This window comes from Nasonia vitripennis, assembly GCF_009193385.2.
Source record: "Nasonia vitripennis strain AsymCx chromosome 3 unlocalized genomic scaffold, Nvit_psr_1.1 chr3_random0014, whole genome shotgun sequence".
NCBI lineage: Eukaryota > Metazoa > Arthropoda > Insecta > Hymenoptera > Pteromalidae > Nasonia > Nasonia vitripennis.
In genome coordinates this window covers 495,850-520,834 of record NW_022279635.1, presented here as the reverse complement: position 1 = coordinate 520,834, position 24,985 = coordinate 495,850, and the positions used below count along the sequence as shown (strand labels likewise).

Below are 24,985 nucleotides of genomic sequence, written 5' to 3'. Positions count from 1 at the left end.
GTTATTTGATATTATTAACTTTTTGCGTCCTCCTAGAGGAAGTTTTGTAATAGTAAAATTTTCAGTTCCGCTAAAACTTCGTAGAAACGCATTTGAAGGTGTTTAGAGCGCGAAATATGGAGTTTTAGGAAATGTCCGTGGATGTGTGTATGTACGTATACCATTATGATTTTGGAACCACACAACCGATAGTAATAAAATTTGATACGCATATATTTTTTCTAATTCTGAATTCGGAAAAAATATTTTTTACAATTCTGACGATCTTAGGCCATATAGGCCATTTTTCAATTTTTTAAAAATATTTTTGCTTTTTTCTGATGATATGATTTATTTAATTTATTGAACAATCGTGTATCTAAAAGAGTATAAAATTGCCTACTTTTTCGCAAGATTTTGACTGTTGACCAGATTGACTGTTCCGTTTTATTTCTATAACAAAAAAGGTGATTTAAAAAAAAAAAATTAATACCTCAAAAAATGAAGTTTCAAACGTTTTGAAAAAGTTAATGACAATAAAAAACGATAATATCTATTTGCTGTAAAAATTTTAAACCATTTTGATGACTATAGTTTTTGAGCTAAAAATCGAAAACTTAAAAAAATGGGGTTTCTATGTCGTACGATTACGGGAGTAAAAGGCTTTGATTACGTTGCAATTTTGGGAAAATATCGATCTTGTGATCACCTCAGCTAGGTTCTTTTAGCAGCTTACAAAATTATTTAGTTTAAAAGATATTAGGATTATTATTCTTTGTCTTTCACCCTGTATAACTGAAAATTACTCTTTATGTTAAAACTTATAACTCGCAAAACAAAAGTTCAGAATGTTTTGAGAAAATTCATAATTTTATGAGGTTTTGAGGACACTAAATTATCTAAAATATTAAGGTTTAAATTTTTCCCTGAAAATTATATGATTTGATATTGTGACGGGTGCTCCTTTGGTAAAATAATTAAGATAAAAAGTATTTTTAAAATAATTAATATACTATAAATTTCAACAATATTTTATTTATTGGACCTATAAATTTAGTTGGAGGAAGCTACGTGCCAAACAATTGGCAGCGGTGTTTGGCCGCCCTGAAAAAAGCTGGCCAAAAAAACTTGTTTTGCCCGCTTTTTGAAAAGTTTATAAAAATGATTAAAACTTGTACTTACAAACACACACACACACACACACATATATATATATATATATACGCAATGAGGCGCAAGAGTGGGGCGCGTGCGCGACATGACGCAGCTCCGCGTGAAATGGCGCGATGAAGCGTGAGAGTGGGAAGTGCGAGACATGCCGTAGCTCCGGCGCGAACTGCCGCGATGCTGGTCGGAGGATAGGTCGCGTGTAGTAAGCAATTACATAGCAGCCATCCTTAAGAATGTTAGAAAAGAAGAAAAAGACGGAGCAAATAGATAAGTATCAGGTTCGAGGCTGCACAGAAGATGACCGAACCTTGTTACACAAAATAGACTACTGGACGACGTAAAAATAATAAAACGAGTTACATCCTGAACCCTTAATCATCTTAGTGGATGGAGTTGTACGGAAATATAAAACTTTAAACGAAAAACCAGCTAGACTAATTAGCCTAGCCGGTTTTTCGTTAATCCCCATTAATTAATGAGTCTTACTGAAGTATTGTCTAATAATAGTGCCGGTACACGGAGAAACAAAAACGTTGCGCTTTCTCAAAATCTAAGTAAATTTAATCTGGGTCGTCCAGTTACAGACTATCAAGGAAATCTAAATCGTTCGCGTAGTTTCAACTTAATGAACAGTTCGGCAGTTAACTCCAGTACTAAATAAAATTTGTAAATGAAAATTGCATAATAGATATTATTACTATGCTCGACATTGCCTTAGTCATAGTTGGTTTGTGAAACCAAAAAAATAAGTCCATATAATAAGAAGAAGAATATGCTTAACTGTGCCGCGAAAGCAACTCAAACAGAAGTTATGGCCACAAAGGAAGGGTGATCGGCGCAGATCCGACTTCTCGGACGAAACACTCTATGTTGTATCCATATATTTCTCTTCCTTTCTCTATCTGTCTCTCGTTTCTCACGCTACACCATACTAGTATACTTCTTTAGGTTAGGTGTGCCGCGGCCGCCCCTTTTCGCTGTCGCGCGCAGTTACGTAGATTTTACAAAAGTCTGTAGTAGCATCTACTCAACGGCTTTACTTAAGTAGCTGCAGTAAACGCTACTGTTCTTTTTTATCCATATAGAGATCTGGTTCCGGATGGTAACGTTCGCAAAGCTTGCTCTGTCTAGGCCCAAATATAAAAAAAAAATAAGGGGTGCTGTAAAGCGCGTAGGCTAAAGATTGAAGGCTACTCACACCCTTATGTTGGTACTGTTGCGCATACTTTTCACTTAGGACAGTCGCGCTTTCGATGCGTTCATCAGGATCGTTGTCCAACATTCAAGCCTCTTTCACACTTGCTAAAATATATGACCAGGCTGATCCCTTGCCTAAACAATACCTTACTGCTAGATGATACTGTACTTTTCCTGAACCACTTTTAGCGTTGTACAATTTTTCGCTATTTATCATGACTGTTTTACCACTAACTCACTTTTGTCAAACTTAGTTGGTTGAGTTTGGCCAGTCAAATAGCAGTATGTTTATTTTCTGGCTTTTTGCTGATGAACCGGCTACTATCGTAGCATGCATTACTCTGTTAGAAAAAAATGTTCATCTACAGTAGGATACGGAGTAAAAATTGAACAATTAAACAAACTTACGTGAAGTTCGATTGTAATTATATTCATCTAGTTCTCGATATTACTACGTAGTTCAGCTTCGCCCCGCGAGTTGTTACAACTTTAGCGAACGCGAAAAATTAGGGGGAAGCCGTGGCTCACCACCACTGACTCCCACCATCTTCCTCTTCATATTCTTCAGAGTTGTTGTTTATTTATTTTTTTTTAGGGAGGGATATGAGAGAATCGAATAATATGTACATACAAGGAATATGGGTGGGTTTAGTAATATCTTCGAACTAGATCAATATAATTACAATCGAACTTCACGTAAGTTCGTTTAATTGTTCAATTATATTCATCTAGTTCTCGATATTACTACGTAGTTGTTTAGATAATGGGTTATAAACTTATAATGAGTATTATAAGACATAATTTATTTATGTTATAATCTTGAAATCAATACAAATAGATAACTTTTATCTATATTTGAACAAAAAAGAAACATTAATTTAGTGATTAAATAAGATAACATCTTTTTATATTTGTCTCTCCTTATTCTTAGGATTGATGATTGCTCGTGCAAAATCATGTATATCTAAAGGCACAATTGGCCTGTCATAAAAATTAGCGAATACTTCTGATCTTGGCGTCCAACCGGCTGTGCGTTTAATTGTATCCAAATCAATTCCCTTGGCTTTTGCCGCAGATGTTGTTGCATGCCGTGTTGAGTGAGCCGTAAAAATATCGAGATTGATTCCGCTTAAACCTAATATTTTCTTAACCCAACGACTGATAGTTTGTGATCCTACATCTTTATGTGGACGTTTTATAGCAATAAATAATTTTGTACTATTCACTCTTAGAGTCTTAGATTTCTCTATATACATCTTTAATACCGTGGCGACGCAATTCTTTGGGTAATCTTTAAAATACGGAATAGATAGCAACGGTTGACAGCGTCCCGGTGCTGACGTTTTGATACGGTCTGTAATATGTATAAGTACCCCATCTGTAGAAAATCCGATATTATCCAGTCTAATGCTGGCTATTGTCTGAGCTCTATAAGCTGTACATAATATTAGAAGCATGACCGTCTTATACGTGAGTTCAGTAAAAGAAAGCGAATCCAATGGATAAAGCTTTTCTAGATAATCAAGTACGATGGTTACATCCCAAGTGAATGCATACTTGGGTTTTGGGGGGCGCAACTTGGAGACACCCTTCATAAACCTGGATACCGCATCGTCTTCTCCAATTTTTTTATTGGAAATTAACGAAATCGCGCTCCTGGCTGAATTCAAAGTGCCGTAAGAGGCTCCTTCCTCAAATTTGCAATTCAAGAAAGTCAGAACTTGCGGACTTCCGGATTGTAGCCATTGTAGTTCTTGGATTTGCAGAACTCAAACCAAGATTTTAATACCGAGTTATATTGTGAAATCGTTGATTTCTCTAAAGATGTAGTCATTATATTTGCCGCTTCTAGCGGTATATTTTGCAGCGTGAAGGCTGTCCTGATCTGTTGCTGCAATCAGTGCTAGTGACGTTGCTCTCGGGTGTGATAATCTCCTACAAGGTGATGTGAGTAAGTTTAATCTAGATTCTAATCTTATTTGTTCTAATGCTAATGACTTGAATAACGGATACCAGGGCTGGCTAGGCCAGTCTGGAACCACGATAATGCCTGTCGCTTGCTCAGTCTTAATTTTTGATAAAGATCTTGCTATCAGCGCGAATGGGGGAAAAGCGTAGAAGAAATAGGGTGACCAGTCTGCTGTAAAGGTATCAACCTCAATGGCTTGAGAATCAGGGAACCGTGAAAAGTATCTTTCGCACTTGGCGTTATGATTATTAGCAAATAAGTCTATCTTTGGCTTTCCCAGTCTCTCTACGATATGATTAAAAGCTGTTCTGCATAGCTCCCACTCTGTGTCTAAATTGCTGACACGTGAGAGTGCGTCATCTTCGGAATTATCCTTAGAGGATAGAAATACGAATAGATCCGAATAGAAAAATATTCTTCGCTTCTGCACGCTGCCAGATTGTTCTGGCTACTTTGTTGTATTTGGCGTGACGAACCCCACCCATTTTGTTTATATATGAAATGGCTGTGGTGTTGTCCACCCGCAAAAGAATTTGTGCGTTATCAGGCACATTTGCTAAGGTGTTGATAGCAAGTAGTATCGTGTACAATTCCTTATAGTTTATGTGCCAATGAGTTTGTTCTATTGACCAAAAACCCCAGACACTATTAATCCCATTAGTCGCGCCCCAACCAGAATTGGAGGCGTCGGTGTAAATGGTCATATCAAATTTAGTTGATCTCACGAGACCTACTTTATCTACTAGACTATATTCCCACCACCGTAAATCGTTGTGGACAAAAACAGGTATATTGACTCTTGCTGAGTAATCGAATTCGTTAACAATGAGACAATTTGTTTTGAAATATTCTAGATTCTTTGTGTATAGCCAGTCATAATTTACAATATGCCTTGTCTATAAATTCTCTCACCTGGATTGTCAATCCTAGCCGTTTCCTTATTGGAAGTTCTATGGTGAATTTTTTAGAATTTATTATAAAGCCTAAAAATTCGCATTGTTGAGATGGAATGAGATTGCACTTTTTCTCATTGAGAACTAAACCAAGAGAAGTAAACAATTCACGCGCAGACTCTGTGTAAGAGATGCACGTCTCCTTGTCATCCGCGATAAATATCATGTAATCTAAATAAATGACCATTAAGATACCTCTTGATCTCAAGATTTGGGTTGGAACTTTCATGATCTTAGTGAAAACGAGAGGGGATGTGCAAAGCCCAAATGGCAAACAAGTGAACTGGTAAGTAATACCATTGAAACAAAAACGTAGGTACTTCCTGAAAGCTTTATGTACTGGAATTGTGAAAAAGGCATCTTGAAGATCAATTGTACACATAAAACAATTTGGAGATATGAGATGAGTGACTGAGCGAAGGTCTTCTATTTTAAAGTGTTCACTCTTAACATATTTATTTAGCTTTTTCAGATTAAATATGAATCGATCCGAATTGTCCTTCTTTGGAATTAAGAAAAAAGAAGAAAGAAATTGATCCTTAGATGACTTACAGGCTTCAATAGCGCCCTTTTTATGCAATTCAGCTATCGCATTACTATATCCGGCTTGATCAGCTACTGCTATTCTAGGACTGGTTTGGACAGACTGTCGGGGTTTTGAAATAAAGGGAATTTTGTAGCCGCTAATGGAATTCCTAACAAACCCATTGGACGTGATATCTAACCACTTATCAATAAATAATCTAAGCCTGCCTGCGATTCTTATATTCACTTTTCTGACGAATTCTCCTCGCTCTTCTTCTGGTTGCTGTTGAAATGATATTGCTTGTTGCCGAAGTGTGGCTGTTGCTTGTTCTGGCCCTTGTTGTTGTTCTGGCCCTGCTGCTGCGCGAGGGGCTTTCTGCGCGGCTGGCCTTTCCAGAAAAACGGTTTTTTACAGTTTGTCTCCTTCGGCTTTGTCTTGATCTCCTCTGTTAGTTTTGACAAGGCCTTAGATTCCTTGATACGTTCGGATAGATCGCTGCCAAATAAGTTATCATCCATCTCAGCCTTTTTTATAAGATCGGCTACTTTGGGAGACAAGTTTGGTATATATATGTTGGCTCTCCGTGATACGGAGACTGCATGGTGTATTGAAATGGCCAGTTTGGCGACATCATTCAGTAGCTTGACAAATTGCATCTTGTCGCACTCTTCCTCGCTCATCAATAGAGAGAGAGAGATAGAGAGAGAGAGAGAGAGAGAGAGAGAGAGAGAGAGAGAGAGAGAGAGAGAGAGAGAGAGAGAGCGGTCCCTAGCCATGATCGGTAGCCATGAGCTGCGAACCCGCGAGCTTCTGAAGCTCTGCTAAGCAAGAATCTTTCTTGCTGTTCTTGGTAGCTAATGCGGCTTCGATCTCTCTATTTAGCTTCTTAGGCTCAAATTCCGGAACCCTAAATGTAAATATATGATTAAACAAAAGGACATATGTGGCAGGGTTAGTGTATGCCAGCGCTTATTATTGTTGATACAATAATTACAGGATTAAAGAAATACCTGGGGTATTCTTTCATCAACGAAGTTTTCACTTCTTTGTCAAGTCCATTGTTAATTAATTTTTTCCAGATATTGGTTAGAGCCGGGTCGACAGTTTCGCTGTCTTCCTTGCCGTCGTCGTCCTGTAGACCGAGCAATTCTGCAACGTCTTGGTCGACATGCTTCAGTGGCTCTGGCTTCGGAGAGATTTCTCCCGAATCTTTTCCTTCTGAAAAAAATTATTATGCTTAATTTTTGCATGAAATTGTTTTGTACCTCTTGTGTGAGGGAGTCGCTAGATTGTAATAATAATCGCGACTATTCCGAGATATATGAATCTCTTAATGACGATAAAAATTTTCTGTAATGGACTATAAATTTTTATGTCTCTCACATAATGAAAATTATGTGAGGTTAACTCTTAATAAAAGAGGTTAGTAGCGTGTTGCTATGTCGGCCGTTCGGGTGTCAGCTTCTGCCTGAAACAAAGAAACTAATTCTCGGAAACGGGGGAGGGTAAACAAGAGAGAACGAGGTGTTTCTTGTCTCATCTCGAATGATTTTTATGAATTACCTCTTTGGCCATTGTTCTCTTTGTTGCTTTTGGATGTTTCCTCACTTTCATCTCCGTTTGAATCATCATCCGAGGTGTGTGGGCTTCGGACGAACAACGGTGGGAGGCTCTCCATCTCAGCCTGCATCTTGGCGAATTTCGCTTGAAAATCTCCCCATCTTTCATAATCTCCTGGTCCCGCTACTCTTTTCGGCATCGTTGCAGATTAATTAAGGCACTTATTACCGGTGAAATATTATCACGTCTCTCTGCCGATGTTGACACTCGCGCACAACAAAGCGATATGAAGAGGAAGATGGCGGGAGCCAGTGGAGGCGAGCCACGGCTTCCCCCTAATTTTTCGCGTTCGCTAAAGTTGTGACACCACGCGGGGCGAAGCTGAACTATGTAGTAATATCGAGAACTAGATGAATATAATTATTGTTTACTCTAAAAATGCAGCCATAAATTGTTGCAGTAAGAACTTTTGTTTATTTTTTAATGGAAGTGGAGCACTAAAAATACATAGATTAAAATAAAAATTAGTCATTGAAACATACTTAAGTTTAAAAGATTTCTGTAATTATTAACTTTTCTCAAAATTAAAATTTTATTATTTGAAAAGATAGAAAGATAGAATGCTATTAACGATGAATTCATAACAATTATTACTTCCAAATATAACTAGTAACTCGTTCTTGGTAAAAATATTTTGAAACTGGATAATACTAAGTCACAATAAAAAAAGCGTTATCATTATATTTTTTCAGGTCACATTTAACGATATTGCTGAAGAAATAAATCCTCTTATTGATAATAACGTAAATCCTAGAATATATCATGCGGATAATGATGTTGTTATACACGAAAGTAGAACTACCGAAAACGAACCAAATCTGCACCCAGATAATGTAAATATAATTGGCTTTTTTAAATTTTGCTAAAATCAAATTCATGAATATTTTATCATATCGAGTCCAAATTTATCTATTTTATTCTAATCTTTAATATAAAAGTTACATAAAGCGCATTTAAAATTGCCTATTCTTAGAATAAAACATGGCACAGAGCAATTACTCGAGTTTAAAATGTTTAATCTACTTATAATTTAGTTCAAATAAATAGTTTAAAGTACTTAATTGTTTCTTGAATTACTTATCATAATATACATTCAATTGCATAAATTCTATATTTAATTAATTTTTTCAGGATATTTCAATGTGTAATCATGATGATGATAGAAATTTTCATCTACCAGAAGATTTATTTGGAAACGAATCAGAGTTTTATTTTGATTATGAAATGAAAAAACTTAAAAGATTTGATGAATACAAAAGGATTTTTTGACACAATTACGACACCTGTTAATATAAGTAGAGGCGAGCTACTGTTAATGCTTTTAAAATTTTGTTTAATGAATCATACATGTCAAACAGAAATGTCGAATTTGTTCAGATTGATTAATGCTATTTTTGCTGAACCTATATTTCCGGAATCACGATATATGTTAGATATAATTCTAAATCCGGACAATAACACTGAATTATATGGGTGCTGTCCAAAATGTGGAAATTGCTTTGGAAAATTAGGTGAAGTTGAGGAAAAGGTGGTTTGCAATATTTGTCAAAATCAAACAGATCTATCTACTCGATCGTGTGAAAATTTATTTGCAGTTCTTGATACCTCAAAATCAATATCTGATATTATCAGCAGTCATGAGGATTATTATAATTATATTGTGAAAGAAAGAGTTTATGAAGAAAATTATATGAAAGATATTTTTGATGATAAAATGTATCGTGACTTTGTATCGGCACTTCCTGAAGAAGACAGGGATCGCTATATAACATTAACGCTGAATACTGATGGTGCTCCAGTATTACAATGCTCAAAATATTCGATTTGGCCTGTGTATCTAATGGTACATGAAATTCTTGTTCAAGAACGATTTAGCAAAATTGTAACATGCTGTTTATAGTTTAATAAAATCAAACCGCCCATGGAGACTTTTTTATATCCACTTGTTAATCAAATTAACAGCTTATTCCGTGACGTTATTAATTGTACCATACAAGGAGAAGTGAGAAAGTTAAAATTATTCGTACTTCTTTGCTGTTTCGACACGATTGCTAGAGCTTCTGTTCTCGGAAAGAAGCAATTTAATGCTCACTTTTGTTGTGATTGGTGTGAACATCCTGGTGAATGGTGTGGAGGTAGTATGTGGTATCCTATATTATTTGAGACACCTAGAGAAAGAGATAAGGATACGACAATAGATTACATGTTACAAGTAGGATGTATGGAAAATCCAACTCCTATTTATGACATCAAATCTGTATCACCTCTGATTAATTTACCACATTTTGATATTATCAACGGTTTTGTACCGGACTACATGCATTGCTGCTTGCTTGGAGTTGCGAAGCAAATTACTAATTATCTGCTTGATAAATGCGATATGCATCTTATTGATGATTTAATCAAAAGTATCAAGGATCCACATGTTGTAAGTCGCTTGCCTAGACCATTTTCAGACAGAAACTATTGCAAAGCACGGAAGTGGAAAAATTGGATCAGATATTATAGCGTCTCAATTCTAGCTTCTAAAATCAGTAGTGAAATGCTTCACTACTGGACTTTGTTTGTACAAAGTTTATACATTTGCTTACAAACATATATAAATGAAGCTGACTTGGACAGAGCAGATGAAATGTTGCACATATTTGCATTCAAATGCAAAAATATTTTGGAAAGACTGCTATGACTTACAATATGCATCAATTGTTGCATTTAGTAAAAAGTGTTTACAATTGGGGTCCGATTTGGTCTCATTCTGCCTTTGCATTTGAATCTGGAAATCATCAATTGTTACAGGCAACTCATTGCGCAAAAGGAATGATTTTGCAAATTTTGCGATTAGTTAACATTAATTCAAGTACTTTTGTGCTCGAAAAGAAAGTTTATCCAACTGCATGTGAAATTGTTCGAAACTATTGTGTTACCATAAAAAAAATACCAGTGAAAAAAGTTATAAATTAATGAATATAACATATTTTGGAAAAGAACTAAAAATAAGTCAAGAAAAAGCTATTCAATTTGGTGGATCAGAAGATAGTAGAGTATATTATAGAATGGTGAAAGATGGATGTCTATATGCATCATGTTTAAGACCCAATCTTCGCTCTGATAATTCTTTTGCTTTATTAAAAGATAACAGGACAATAAATATTCACGAATTTATAGTAGATATTGAATCGAAAAATGAAGTAACGATTTTTGAAGATATAAAAGGTTTACCTCATAACCTCGGTAGCTATCATTTTTTGAAAAAAGTTGCACGCCCTAATGAGCAATCGCACGCACGCATACACGTTCACGCTCACACACTCGCGAGGCTTGCTGCCTCCGCTCGCTTCTCTCCGACAGGGATGCCCGGTGGCGCTCGCACGCTCTCGCAAACACGCTCTCTCTCATTCCTTCACTCTCGTGGCCTGATCTTGGTCCCGCCGAACCAGCGGCGCCTCTCCGACCGCTGCACCACTTCCCCTCCTTAGGCCAACGCGCGCGCAATTCCTCGAATTTAGCCACGTGCGGCTTTCTGACGGCGATCGGCAGTCCGGCCGCGCTTCTCTGCCGCTCACGATTCCCGCGTTTCCTTGCCCATGCGATTCACACACTAATGCAACGATAATCACTTTACTCTCACTCTCGCTCACGCACTCACAATTATCGCGGCACGCTCGAACAAAGATTAGGACTCAGCCTGAGTAAGATAGACTTACAATGGTCGTGCGACCGACGCGGTCCTCTGGCTGCTTTCGGCTGTCCTGGCGGTGCTTGTCTCGTCTTCTTCCTCGCCTCGCTGTCCACTGATCTTTTCTCTCGCTTTTTCCCGGTCCTGGACAGGCCTGGCGTCGCTGGATCAGCTCTCCTCCTGGTGACTCTTGTCGCCTCGGTCTGGTTTTGTACACAGATGATCGCCCTCTTTCTCGTCTTGCTCTTCGCTATCCAGCGCTCTCACACACACTCACTTTCACGACTTCTTGAACCCGCGTACGCGCTCTCCTGAAAACACTCTCGACCTCGACCTTCTGCTCACTCCACGAATTCGCCTCTAACACGGGAAAAATGCGCGACTGCTACTTGGACTGCTACCGTTACGTGTGTCTCGAGAGATAGTCCAATAAGAAGTGGCGCGCCTCGCCGGCCACCGCGGCGGTGCGCGCTCTCTCCGCTCTGGCCCGGCCAATCAGCGATCGCGAATCGGCGAATCCCCATGATAGCGCTCAACTCACGCCCCGACTAGTCTGAATTTGGGCTAGTAGCCGTCGATGCGGCCCCTTCTTCCCATACCTCCGATAACTCGACTCCGCGCTCACGTTCGGCTCGCGCCTAGCAACGCATTCCCCTATGACGCTCACCAACGCTTGCCCGCAAACACATGCTGACAAATTCCGCAAATTTTCCGGTCGCAGCCGGAGTTAAAAAATTTTGTGTAGACTCTCGCACACTCGGTTCTTCTTTCCGAACTACCTGCTTCCTCGAATCCTCCGTTGCGACTCCTTGCTTTCTCTGGCTTCTCGGACTCCTCTCCAAGAAACTTGCGCGAAAAAACAAGAAAACACACGGGGTAATGTTGAGTCGCACGTATTTGCATGCACGCTGAAAGACTTCTGGTTTGAGGAGTCATCTTCAGATCATGTCACCTAAATTGGCTACCACGCTTACAAATTTTGCATTTCAAACTATTTTATTTGGAAATTAATTTGGCTAATTTAGCAACTAATTACGTGACAAATCGCGTCAGAAGAAGTTCGATAAGTTTAAGCGATTCATCAGGAAATATTGTAAAAACTCCGCGATTTTTTTCAGTAGGTAATATTATACATACATTACTGTTGTATATTACTTCAGGATTCGTTTCATTTTCCCGAGATTGTTCTCTCCCGTTCCCAACCGCCTTCCCTAATGGAAATTGAAATCGTACGTTTTTGTTATATTACGGGACGCTGCTGTAGATTTTTATACGGTGTCGCATGTTCACGTACGTTCGCGTACGTTTTGGTTGAGATTCGAATATGTTCTACAGCATTACACAGAAACGTACGCAAACTTACGCAGCCGTAAGTGAACGTGTGAATATGTAGCAAACTAAGAAAAATAATTATCGTTTCAGACCCGCCCCTCGGTGGCGTCCGATTTTTTCTTCTCACAAGTGCTAAGTTTTTATATTAGTTAGTATATAAGACCGATAAGGTTACTACGAATAAAGTTAACTATAGCAGCAAGAAATCAAGTCGTACAAGTTTATATTGAAGATTTCTGCAAATAACCCGTAAAATTTTGTGTCTTAAATATTTATTATATTCATACGTTCGTGTACTTTTCCGTACATATGCGCACATTCGTGTACGTTCACTTATATTCCTTATCGTATTAATAAATTTTTCGATTCGAGTTATCAGGAATACCGCCGCCTCCTCGATCGTTGCAACTAAAGTTTTCAACGCTTATTTGATAAGCCGGCTCCTCACAGGAGAGTGCGGGGGAATAGCACACATGTGAATACGAAACTCGCGAAGCAGATCTCAAAGCTAGCTGCGTTGCTAGCAAGGTTTCTAGTTAAAATTGATTCTCTTGAGTTATTGTTATTAAAATAATAGTTGTGTAACCTCAAAAAAAAAATTATATCTCTAAATATGTGATTAGCTATTATATATTAACCGTCAAAGAAAACAAATAGCTCAGATGGCAAGGATTTTCACGCCAAGGTTTTGGGTTTAAATCTCGATCAGAGAATTTTTTTTTCATTAAGTTTTTATTTATTATTAATTATCCATTTTCTTAATTTATAAATATTATTTTACGCGATTATCACATGATAATCACGTGAGAAATTGGTCGAAAATCTCACGTGATTTTTTCGTGATTTTCACGTGGTAATCATGTGATTTTTTCAGTAGGAAATGTATTGGCAGCAGTTTTGTATTGCTTTGGATTGTTTATTTTTAACAGGGCACGGAAGTCAAATAATTGCAAAGAAAGAAGTTTAACTAAATGATGGAGAAGGTTTACGAGGAGGTCGACGCAATAAAAGTACACTTGGTCTCACTGAGATTACTAAAGCTTTATTTAAGAAACGTGTCCACGGGAGAACCTCTCTCTATGAGAGCTGACAGTCCCGCTGTGCGCGCTGCAGTCGCGCATGCGCATAGGCATGCCAACGTCGAGCGTTGATTGAAAGTGTTCCTCAACTCCAACACTAAGAAAATGTCTTTTTCCAAAGTATCCAAATATTTAAGAAGTATATTTGAATATAAAGTTTGCAAATCACATGGGATTCGGTCAAAGGCAATTAAATTGATATAAAGCTTGATAAAAATCAGTACACAGACATATATAATAGAAGAAAACTTGTAATGCTTATATTATATGCTACAGCTCAACTGAAGTATACTTTGTTATAACTTAAGGAGTTAATAAAAAGTCTACTGGTAATGAAATTAAAATTGAGATATTATTCAGCTTGTATTTACAGAATTGTGGATTTTGGGATCATTTTTTGGTTGGACTAAATAAATAGTACCGTAAATGTAGGAAAATAAATAAATAGTAATTTAAGTTTGATATTAAACTGATAGGCAAAATTATACGATACACTTGAAAACTTTTGAAATTAATATAGGTAATGTTCAATGTTTAATTAACTTTTCATTGAATTTTTAAATTATTTGAAATCTATTACAACAGCTATACATTTTGTTGTAACATCTATCTATATAGTTCATACTATGAATGATGAAATTCTTTTTACACGCTGCACTATTGGACATCAAACAAATTGTGCACATAAATACCTTACACAAAAAAAATTTGACATCGATATTTAGTACACAAATATACCCTACATTTGTTTTTTTTTTAATTTTATACACTGCAAAGCTCTACAAAATCACATAACCTATGTATTCTTATACCATTGATACAACAATAGGTTATATACTTGAGTAGAGTTTTGCAGTGTAGTAGAATAATATAAAATAAGAATTTTTTCGCGTAGGGAAATATGTTTATATAGGGTATCTATGTGTACAGTTTATTAGGTGTCCACTATTGTGTACGGATAGGTTTAAATTATAATTTGTGTTGAGGATATGTTAAGAAACTGACATTTAGGGCATACTGCACTACTTGGTTTCAAATATAAATCTGCATATTCAGCTTCAACTTATGGTAAATGCAGTTAATTGTAATTGTTATAATAATAGGGGTTTTCCTTTAAAAAATTCCTATCTTCAAAACTAAATTGCGGAGGGAAAAATGTTAAAAAAAATAATGACAATAAAGGATGATAATATCAACATGTTGTAAAAATTTTAAGTCATTTTAGTGATTAGTTTGAGAGCTAGAATTCAAAAACCTACAAAAAAATGAATTTTCTATGTTGTACGGGGAGTAAGAAGGCTTTATAATAATTAACTTGAAATTTTGGGAAAAGATCAGTGCGTGGTTTATAAAATTTTATAATTTCTAATATATTGGGGTAAATTTTTTTTCATGAATTATGTACATACAAATCTCTGAGAAGCAGACACGTTAAATTAAAATCCCCCATATAATTATTATGAAATAAATACTATTCATGAACTTACTTGTTGATTGCAGTAATTTTCCTCGGATGTTCTTTTCCGTATTGAATAATTTGTAAGGTCTTCTCTTCTTCCTGATCTTAAATAACGTTTGTATCTTTTAATTTCTATTTCTTCACCAGAGTCGTCAGATTCAGACATTTTACTTTTATAAGTTTATTATAGTGATATCGAGAACACTAATAATTTTATGGTGGATCCTATTTTGTAAATCGTATTTTACCGTTTTTAATCGGTTCAGTGTGTATAAAAATTGTTTATTTCGAAACCGTGAAAAAGTAAACACATAACGATGGGATATGTATTATACAAAAACGTAAATATACAAACCTATATACTTCATGACAATATATATATATATATATATATATATATATATATATATATATATTTTATGACGGTAGCTCGGCCGTCATTATTATTTTAAGTTGTTTGTTGTTTATGCTACTATTCACCGTTTCCGTCGGCTGTGCAGAAGACACTAGGTTCTACCGACTATAATCTATCCGCGCACGGACGTAAAGACGTATGAACACGCTGCGGTGATAGTAGTACTCAGGACGTGGATTCAAAAAGAGGAAAAGTCAATGACACTCGCGGATTATTGTAAAACTTAGATTAACTGTTTATTGGTGCTTGGCTTACACAAGCGCGCCAGACGGGCGCATGCCAGCTACCAGCATGTAGTCGAGGTGAGAGAGAGAAGAGGCTTAAAGTCGCCCGAGTAAGCGAGAGTTGATAAGAACTAGTACTTACAGATGTACGTGGCCGGCACGGCCGTTCTAACCCACGCGAAGATGGTCCCGGACGGATTGTCCTCGGTTCGGTTGACCTCGCAACCCTCGCACACAATAATCGCAATCGCAGAGTGTCTATTCGCGAAACGGAGCGGAGCGAAGACAGACTCGGAATGGCTCGCTAGCGCGAGCACAGATTTACCTATGCCCTCTGACACACTGTTGTCAACTCTTGACAGCACTGTGCGAGCAGGTGGCAACATTGTACGTTGCTGAATTTAAATCTCTCTCGATGCTTATTCTCTCTCTGTCTCTCTTACTCTCTCACATGCTGCGCCTTTAGTAGCTGTAACAACAGAAGTATTATACCGAATGTTGATTCTGTCCCGGAGAGATGTCGTAACGTGCTCAACGTGCGTTAATTGCACTGGCAACCGTTACAATATATATATATATATATATATATATATATATATATATATATATATAGTTGTATAGTTACCAGAAGGAACTAGCGGAAACTGTGACAGATCTTAAGGTATGTATAGCATATATATGTAATCATCTCATCTCTGGTTGAATATATATATGTGTGTGTGTGTGTGTGTTTGTGTGACTATGTATAGCTCCGTAGCATTTTTTACAACTAAACTAATCAACGACGCAAATAAAAATTCAACGAGATAAATTAATATCTAATAGAAATAAATCTTAATTAAAGATTTTGCGTATATACGTGATCGCGATTCTTCAAATAAATATTTGGAAGGAAAATTGACCAACATTGCTTTTTCTACAAAACTTGGTAAAATTCGAGGTAAAATTGCATAATTTATAAATATTATATTGTAAAAAAAGTTTATGGTTTTATAGTGTTGATAAGGCATTAAAATTTACATGCAATCACACTATGTCTTAATTCAAAATTGATTAAATTGTGTATTTAGATGATGAATTCGTTTTGATTTTATTGATATGCCTGAATTTAAAAAAATACTTTTTTTTCAATTCTGTTGACATCAGAACTCTAAATTTATTATGTAAAGCAAACGATTTTACAAACTTTTTTTACAGTAATTAATCTGTTGTCAATATAACAAAGGTTATACTTAGAAATTTTTTCTAGTACAATGAGTGTGCAAGGCACTTCTTTAAATGCGCCGGAGGTACATAGCATTTTGAAATATGCTTGCGTTGGTTTTGATAATGATGCATCAAATTTATACATCAAGGATATTCAGTGCATCATCGAAAAGACTCCAGGCCCAGCAGGAAAAGTTACATTCAGAAAGTTTTTACCAAAACATGAGGATGATTTTGATAAAAAGAATTGTTATCACGTGAAATGGCAGTGTCAAAAGCCATGTACGATAAAATCAAGTCATAGATGTGATCCATTTTTAAAGGCTTATAAATATACTTATAAATATACTTATTTACTTCTATTAAATGTTAATTCATTCATTTTTTGTGCATGTGTATTTTAAAAGCGCAACGATTAAGTTTGTATCTACCATTATTTAATTTCTTACTGCATAAACTAGAGTTTGCACAGCGCACATCGCATGCTCTAATCTCAGAAACGTTTAGACTTCCTGACTTAGACACATGCACACTACATACCATATAGCAATTAAGTAGAAAATTCAAACGTTAGAACCAACCCTTCGGGTCTACTTTAAAGACAAAATTCAACCATATAACGTCTATCTTGGCTTCAGTGCATCAATATTGATATATAATTTGTATTTGTATGTGAAGCAATTTATGTTCATTATATTATTTTTCATGCTACGCATGCAAAAGATGATTTTCTACTTTCATCATTATTGCAAAATCATATAGAAAAATTTTACATGTCAAGAGAGTTTCCTTGATACATAACTAGTCGAAATGAGGGCTTTTTAGGTTTGTTGTTAATTTCTGAAATAATTTACTTACAAAGTTATACAAATTGCGATGCATGAAATAAGATTCATACATCATAATAAAACATGTCTGTTTGTTCTACTTTTGTTCTAATTATTATAAAAGGATTCATCAAAAGCTGCATAAAAAACTTGCACATCACTTTTTGAGGTTAAATGCACAATTTTTTAAGAGCAGTAAATTTTTATAAGACATTTATCCTGTAAAAAAAATTATTTATTTAATGAAACTAGTAATTTTACCAAAAAACACGCAGAGGTAAACATTGTTACCTGATCGCAGGACTAGGGTTTATACAGATAAAAAAAATAAAAATTCAAATAGTTATATACTAAATTCTTACAAACTAAAAAAACAATTTGTATTATTAAATATATCATTTTGAACAAGTAATTACAGTACAATTTAAAACTGTAGGCTTGTAAGATCACTTTAAACTATCACTACTCACAGATGAGTTTTACCCAACTTTTAATCTTAATAATTTGCGCACGTTTTTCTATATTTACAGTTTTTGATTCGTTTGAAGCGCATTAAATATCACTATGGCTTTCTTAAAACTATTCTTATAACTAATTCTTTTCTTGTTTTTGGGTATAATAATACTTTTGTTTCTTGTTATACTATCTGACGATAGTTCATATTATAACTGCTTTTTGAGTGCTGATAAATCCATACATTAGTGCAACTGCCCATAAAACTGCCTAAAAAAATCTGATCAAAATTATTATTATAAAAAATTATCATCTTAAAAATTACATTGAAAAGTCCTCGAAAATTCTTTAAAAAGATCTTTTTCAATCATAACGAAGGAAATCCTTTGACTCGAACCTTACCCATTCATTGCAAAATAGACGATGTGCATTTCATTGTTTTATTTGTTATATGAAAGTGTGACAGAGCTGTTAAAAAATGTTACATATTTATTTATAAAGTACTATATAAGTATTATAAAATGTCCCCACTACAACAAAAATTCACGTTTTCATATTATAAAATTACACTCTCCTATATTAAAAGTAACACTTTTATCACACTTCCATTTCTACAATGGTATATAACAACATGCATTATACATATATAAACACATACAGATAGGCCTAAACACACACAAGCAGACCTGCGAGAAGTTTGTGTGTAAAACAACTTGAGCTTTTCAATCACGTGATGCTTCGTCATATATAACATTATAAAAAATAGACAAAAACAGACTAATAATAGACAATAGGGATTGATTAAATTTTCAATCAAATTAGAAGATATATCTTAATCCCACTTTTTGTATTAGAAGTCGAATAAAATCAATCGAATCGACAGGGCTTGACAAAATTCTATACGAATAATCATATCTAAAAGAATTGATCGCGCCGTCTTAAAGGACAGCGAAGAGTCGTTCTGATTGGCTGTTCGTTTTCGCGCGCGATCTGTGCAGATGTATGAGTTCCTAACCTCAAAAAGTGTATATTGTGAAAATATATGATACGATAAAAATAACGCACGGAGCGCGTTTAAACTCGCTACCGACTATAAAAGTTTCTAAAGTTTATAAATTTTAAAGCCAATCGTTGGAATTAGCAATCGAATTTAATAGTTGTTTTTCGCATTAAATTTCATTAACTTCTATTGATTTTATCGATTTTAATCGATTTCTAATATAAAAAGTGGGATTAAGATATAGCTTCAAATTCGATTGAAAATTTAATATCGAGTTTTTTTAGCAGGGCCACAATACTTCTTGTAGAAAATTTAATGTCCTCTCTAACATCAAAAATTTTCTATTTTGGCCTCCTGAATCCAAATCACAAGTACCCTAGTGGAAATAATTTGCTGTGCCACATCATGCCAAAACTGTGCGAAATCGTGCTATACTGTGCCGAAACTGTGCCAGACTGTGCCAAGCTGTGCCACACTGTGATACATATATACCAATTCGAACATTTGGTAATAGCTTGGCACAGTATGGCACAGTGTGGCACGGTACGGCTCAGTGTGGCACAGTATGTCCCTTACAAAAATATCGTGCAGGATTAATCAACAATTTAAAAAATCGACCTGAGGTATGATCGAACCTGATTCTCCGGCGTACCACTCAAACGCCTAACTGCCTGAGTTAATTTCTTATATGTTCATTTAGATATATTTTTTTCTTATAACGAACACCAAATATAAAATTATAATTGAATAAAATATTCTTAAGTCTCATAAACTATGAACTGTTGATATTTATGTAAGGTTAATATATATAATATTTAAAACTTATACGAGAGCTTATATCAGCTACTTAGCATAAACATGAAAGAGCCTCAGTATGGAACAATGAGCCACACTATGCGAAACTGTGCCACATCGTGCCCAACTGTGCCAGACTGTGCAAAACTGTGCCAAACACATGTTCCAATTGGTATATATGTAGCACAGTGTGGCACAGCTTGGCACAGTCTGGCACAGTGCGGCACAATTTCCATTTCCACTAGGGTAGTTGTCAATAATTTATTATTGAATAATCGATAAGATCGTAATTTTAACTCGGGAAAAACGTTTCCTCAAAGCTTTTTAGCTGCGCTCTCAGCATGGCTTCCCCCTCTCTGCAGCGCAGATACTTTTGAACGCGCCTCTACAGGCCGCACGCACACATCGTTAGACTCGCCGCGTCGGTAAGCGAGAGACTCAGCGGGCTCGCGGGCCCAGCATAGGGATCGCGTGTTAATCGTCCAAACTTTAAGTCCTTATATCTAAGCTTCTAGACGTCGGATTGATCTGAAATTTTAAAGTTTCATCATTCATTTTAAATTGCAAAGTTTCATCAATTTCCTACGAAAATGATTTTGGTGGTGAACCTCCTTAAGTCACGAGTATCATATAAAATTTTATAGCACAGACTGATAAAATCCACAAGTCACCCCTTTCAGTAACTAAAGTAGTCCTTATTTGCACATCAAGGTTAGCGCCCGAGCTTAACGAGTGCACTCACACGGTGCAAAAAAAAAACTACTGTAGTCACAGATAGGCGTAACTTAAAAGCAGATTTTAGCTATACTGTACTATAAAATATTATAACAAAAAAAAACTTTGTCTCGCAGAGTTGAACTTGGGATTTTAAAGTTATGAATTAAGTGTCTTGATCGCTTAGCTATCGTAATCTTTAACAAGTATCATTTCATTATTGTGTGACGTGGCAAAAATCCGTGAAAACGAATTTTTACTTTCGTTTCTCGGCCTCTTATCTATATGATTTTTATTTCTAAAATGTTCCATTTCCAAACTCACTTCATAGAAGAATTTCGTATAACATCAGTAGTAGTAAAAGATAAATCTATGTCAGAGCACGGGAAAATAAGTATGACTATTTTTAATTGAGATTGTCTTGGATGTTTATACGATGGACTAGGATGTTGGGAATTCAAATGATCTACTCGAACTATGCGTTTCTTTTCTTGTAATTTATAGACTTTCTCTGAAGAGGGACGACGAAAATATACAAGGTTAAATGCATAGTTTGTGTAGATCATTTAAATCCCCAACACCTGATTATTTATACTTATGCAAACTCGCGATATAACAAACGATGCTCAAATGATTCCTTATATGATTTTCATGTTATTCCTCTTATAAGAATTCAGTCAAGTTGAACGCATTTTTTACGTCTAGTGGAATGATACCATAGTACTTCCTGGATTCTTCTTTCCATCTTTTTCCTTTTATCGCTGATTAGGCAGTGTCGATCACTAAGCTAACACTAAGCTGATCACTAAGATAATAGCATCTAGGGTGGAGCGCTTGTTCTTAAAGACACACTGTTAATCATCTAGTCCACTTGATCTTTCTATGGCCTGGTCCATCCTTACGCAGATTATGCGTTTAAGAATCTTGCTTGAAGTGTATATCATCCATAGTGGTCTGTACGATGCGGATTCTCCGGGTGGCTTATCTCCTTCTGGTAGCAGCATGGGACGTTGTTATTTCCAGTTCGCAGGAAACGTTCTTCCCTTAAAACACGAATTAAATAAGTCTTCGAAGACTTCAGGCCGGGCGTGGATAGCATGTTCCAATGCAATATTGGGTATGCCTTTCGGGCTTGGCGTCGTGTTGTATCCCACCTTTTTGCATACAGTCAGCAGCTCCTCCGTAGTGATTTGGGTAATAGTTACATTGTCTGTCCTTTTCTAAATTTCATATGTTTCGTCTAATTTAAGAGGAAATAGCATAGTTACGATACGGTGTCTTAATTCTGTGCACTTAGGAGGCGGTACGTAACTTCTCGTTTTGATTACTACTTTATAAGGTTGGCCCCAGGGATCCAGTTTGACCTCGTCCTGCAGTTCTTTGACGCTCCTTCGCTTGTTGTCACGAATTATTCTCTTGAGTTTCCGCTTAACGTCCTTTATTTCCAGCTCTCGCGCTTTTACTATATCCTGGCATCTACCGGTCTTATAATATTTCTTCCTCACCCGCTGTTTCTGCCTCCTAGTTCGTTGGCACTCGCCGCGGACACTCTCAACTTCGTTGTCTCACCATTATACTGTCGGTCGTCTCAGATTTGGCACTATTCGTATAGTGTTCACTTACCATCCACTCGTCAACTGAATCAATCAGGCAGCTGCTTACATACGTCAGACCTACTATAGATCCCATGTCTCATCTTCTGAAGGTGTGGGTGCAGCCTTTATTGGCTAATACCAAATCTAGAGAAGAGAATGCCTCCAGGAGCACCTGCCCTTTTCAGTTAGTCCTTTGGCTGTCCCAATCTACTGCCCAAGCGTTAAAGTTACCAGCAATAATCACTGGCTTTCTTCCTCTGATATCCTGTACCAGTATATCTAACAATCGTTCGAATTCTTCGATTAACGCATTTAGTGAGGCATAGAAGCTGTAGATATGTATACCTGCTATTTTTGCTCGCACAAAACCTTCCACTCGTGTAGCTGATTTGTCCTGAAAAGCAGCGTCTCCGCATGTCCAAATCGCTGCTTTGCCTGGTCCATCAGATTCCCATGTCGACTCTTCCAGGTTTCTGTATTGCTCGCACACAATGGCTACGTCTACCTTCTGCTCACGGACACACTGGTAAGGAGGTCCTAAATTCAGTTAAATCACACCTTTCACCATAAGTTTTGTAGAAAGGGAAGGCGTGGCTCAAATAGCTTTCGTGAAAATCGGAATACCATAGCAAAACCAAGAGTTGTACGAATTAAGCACTGAGCTGCTGCGTTCTCTTACAGTTTAAAATGTCTTTCTGTGCATCAACATTTTTCTGGGTCTTATAAGGGATTATATACCGGATTGCGTACTTATGTCAATAATCGTATCAGGTCAAGTGCGTGTGTGTGGTGTGTGTTTCTTTTTTTTTATTTTTATGTGGCGTAGGCAGAGCAAGCTCTGAACAAGTGGCCCTCCGACACCCGATTTCCACAGGTACTATCGTTGAACAATACTTCCGTGGGGCCCATTAACTAGCCTTTTTTGGCTTCTCCTTTGAAGTTTGACATTTCCATACATCCCGATCCACCAAGGTGATTAGGGGTTCAGGATCAAACTCGTCTTCTTCATTCTGCATCGTCCAGCCTCCTGCTTCCTGCAGCATCCGGTCGTCTACTTCGAGCAGCATCAACCGGCCATATTCTGGACAGACTCAACCCCGACACCTACGTTCATCTGCATCGGGTGAGGATGTCTGGGCTCAACTCAGTTACCTACATTCGTCAGCATCAGTCTGAGGAGCACTTACAGGTACTCAACCCTAGCTCCTACGTTCCTCTGCATCGGGCAAGGGAGTGAGAGCTCAACTCTGTGACCTACGTTCCTCTGCATAGTCATTCACTTCGTCGTGTCATCTATTGGTCCAGCCCACAATACGTGGTATGAGGCGGTGCATCCATCGCCTCTTTCCACTGGAGTCTCATCGTCTTTGCCACTCAGCTAGGGTTTGTTTCTTCGCGGATTTCCAACTTCTTTTTGAGTATTGCCACCACGCCGGCTTTCTTCGTATATATTCTTTCGTTCTGTTGCTAGAAGTTCAATAGCCGACATACTTGAGATAACGCACACTGCATCTTCTGATACTGTTCGGTAGGCAGAAGCGACCCGCAATGCACTTCTCCTATAAACTGTTGACAGCTTTCGTGCATAGGACTTCACCAACATAGAGTCCGCCCATATTGGGGCACCGTATAATATCATTGATGTAGTTACAGTGGCTAGGAGTAACCTCCGACCCTGTGTTGGCCCACCTACATTTGGCATTAGTCGTGATAGTGCAGCACCAACTTTTGCTGCCTTATTGCTCACCCTCTTGAGATGCTGCTTAAACGTTAGTCTGGCGTCCATGGTGATTCCCATGTACTTAATGGTCGGCTGAGAGTCTATTTCGTGTCCGTCCACTGTCAGCGTTATTGTCTCTATTTTTCTCCTACTAGATATAAGGATAGCCTCCGTTTTATGGCTAGAAAGCTCAAGTCCAGTCTGCTTTAGCCAATCGTGGATTATACCTACTGTCTCGTTAGCGATTTTCGTCACCTCTTTCTTTTGCTTTGCTAATACCACTACTCCAATGTCATCTGCAAACCCTACAACCGTTGCCCCTTCGGTAGCTCTAGCCTAAGTACTCCATCGTACATGATGTTCCACGATAATGGGCCAAGCACTGACCATTGTGGGACCCCTCTGGTTACTTGATAGGTTTTCGTGCCGCTCTCTGTGTCGTACAAAAGGGTTCTGTCTTTCAGGTAGTCAGGCATAATCCTTCTTATATATGCGGGTTACCCTTTTTTCGATAGTGCCTCGTGTATGTTGCCCTAGCTGGCTGAGTTAAACGCATTCTTAATATCCAGTGTAATAATAGCACAGTACTTCTTGGATCCTCTTTTCCATCTTTTTGCTTCTATTGCAGTTCTAGCGGTGTCGACTACTAAGCTCACGGCGTCAAGAGTTGAGCGTTTTTTCTTGAAGCCGTATTGATATCCCGCTAGTCCACCTGGTTTTTCAATGACTTGGTCCATTCTAACGCCAATTAGGCGCTCTAAAATCTTGCCCGGGGTGTCCAGCATGCAGAGTGGTCTGTATGAGGCTACTTCTCCAGGTAGCTTATATTCTTTTTGTATTCGTTTTGTAGGCGTTGCTTCCTTCAGTTCTTAGGAAACGTCCCTTCTTCGAGACATGAATTGTACAGGTCCACAAAGACATCGGGGCGTGCCCGTATAGCTTGTTTCAATGCAATATTGGGTATGCCATCTAGGCCTGGAGCCTTATTGTTCTTAATTCTTTTGCATGCAGCCAGTAAATCCTCTGTGGTAATTGTTGGAATGATTTCGTCATTTACCTCCGCTTCAGGGATAGCT

The 24,985-nt window shown here is 37.2% G+C and overlaps 1 protein-coding gene across 3 annotated transcripts in view; it reads left to right on the top strand.

Annotated features, from left to right (window-relative positions):
• Nucleotides 1-16,294: 16,294 nt before the first annotated feature.
• The window catches only part of LOC107981478, a 43,640-nt gene continuing 34,949 nt past the window's right edge, over nucleotides 16,295-24,985 (top strand). For 2 of the 3 annotated variants that reach the window (XM_031928013.2, XM_031928015.2), the window contains exons 1-2: nucleotides 16,305-16,539; nucleotides 16,849-17,087. In XM_031928013.2, coding sequence (XP_031783873.1) covers nucleotides 16,853-17,087 — 235 coding nt within the window. In that variant the 5' untranslated portion in view covers nucleotides 16,305-16,539; nucleotides 16,849-16,852. Of the gene's footprint in view, nucleotides 16,540-16,848; nucleotides 17,088-24,985 lie in introns of all 3 variants that reach the window. The other variant, XM_031928014.2, reaches the window with a different exon arrangement.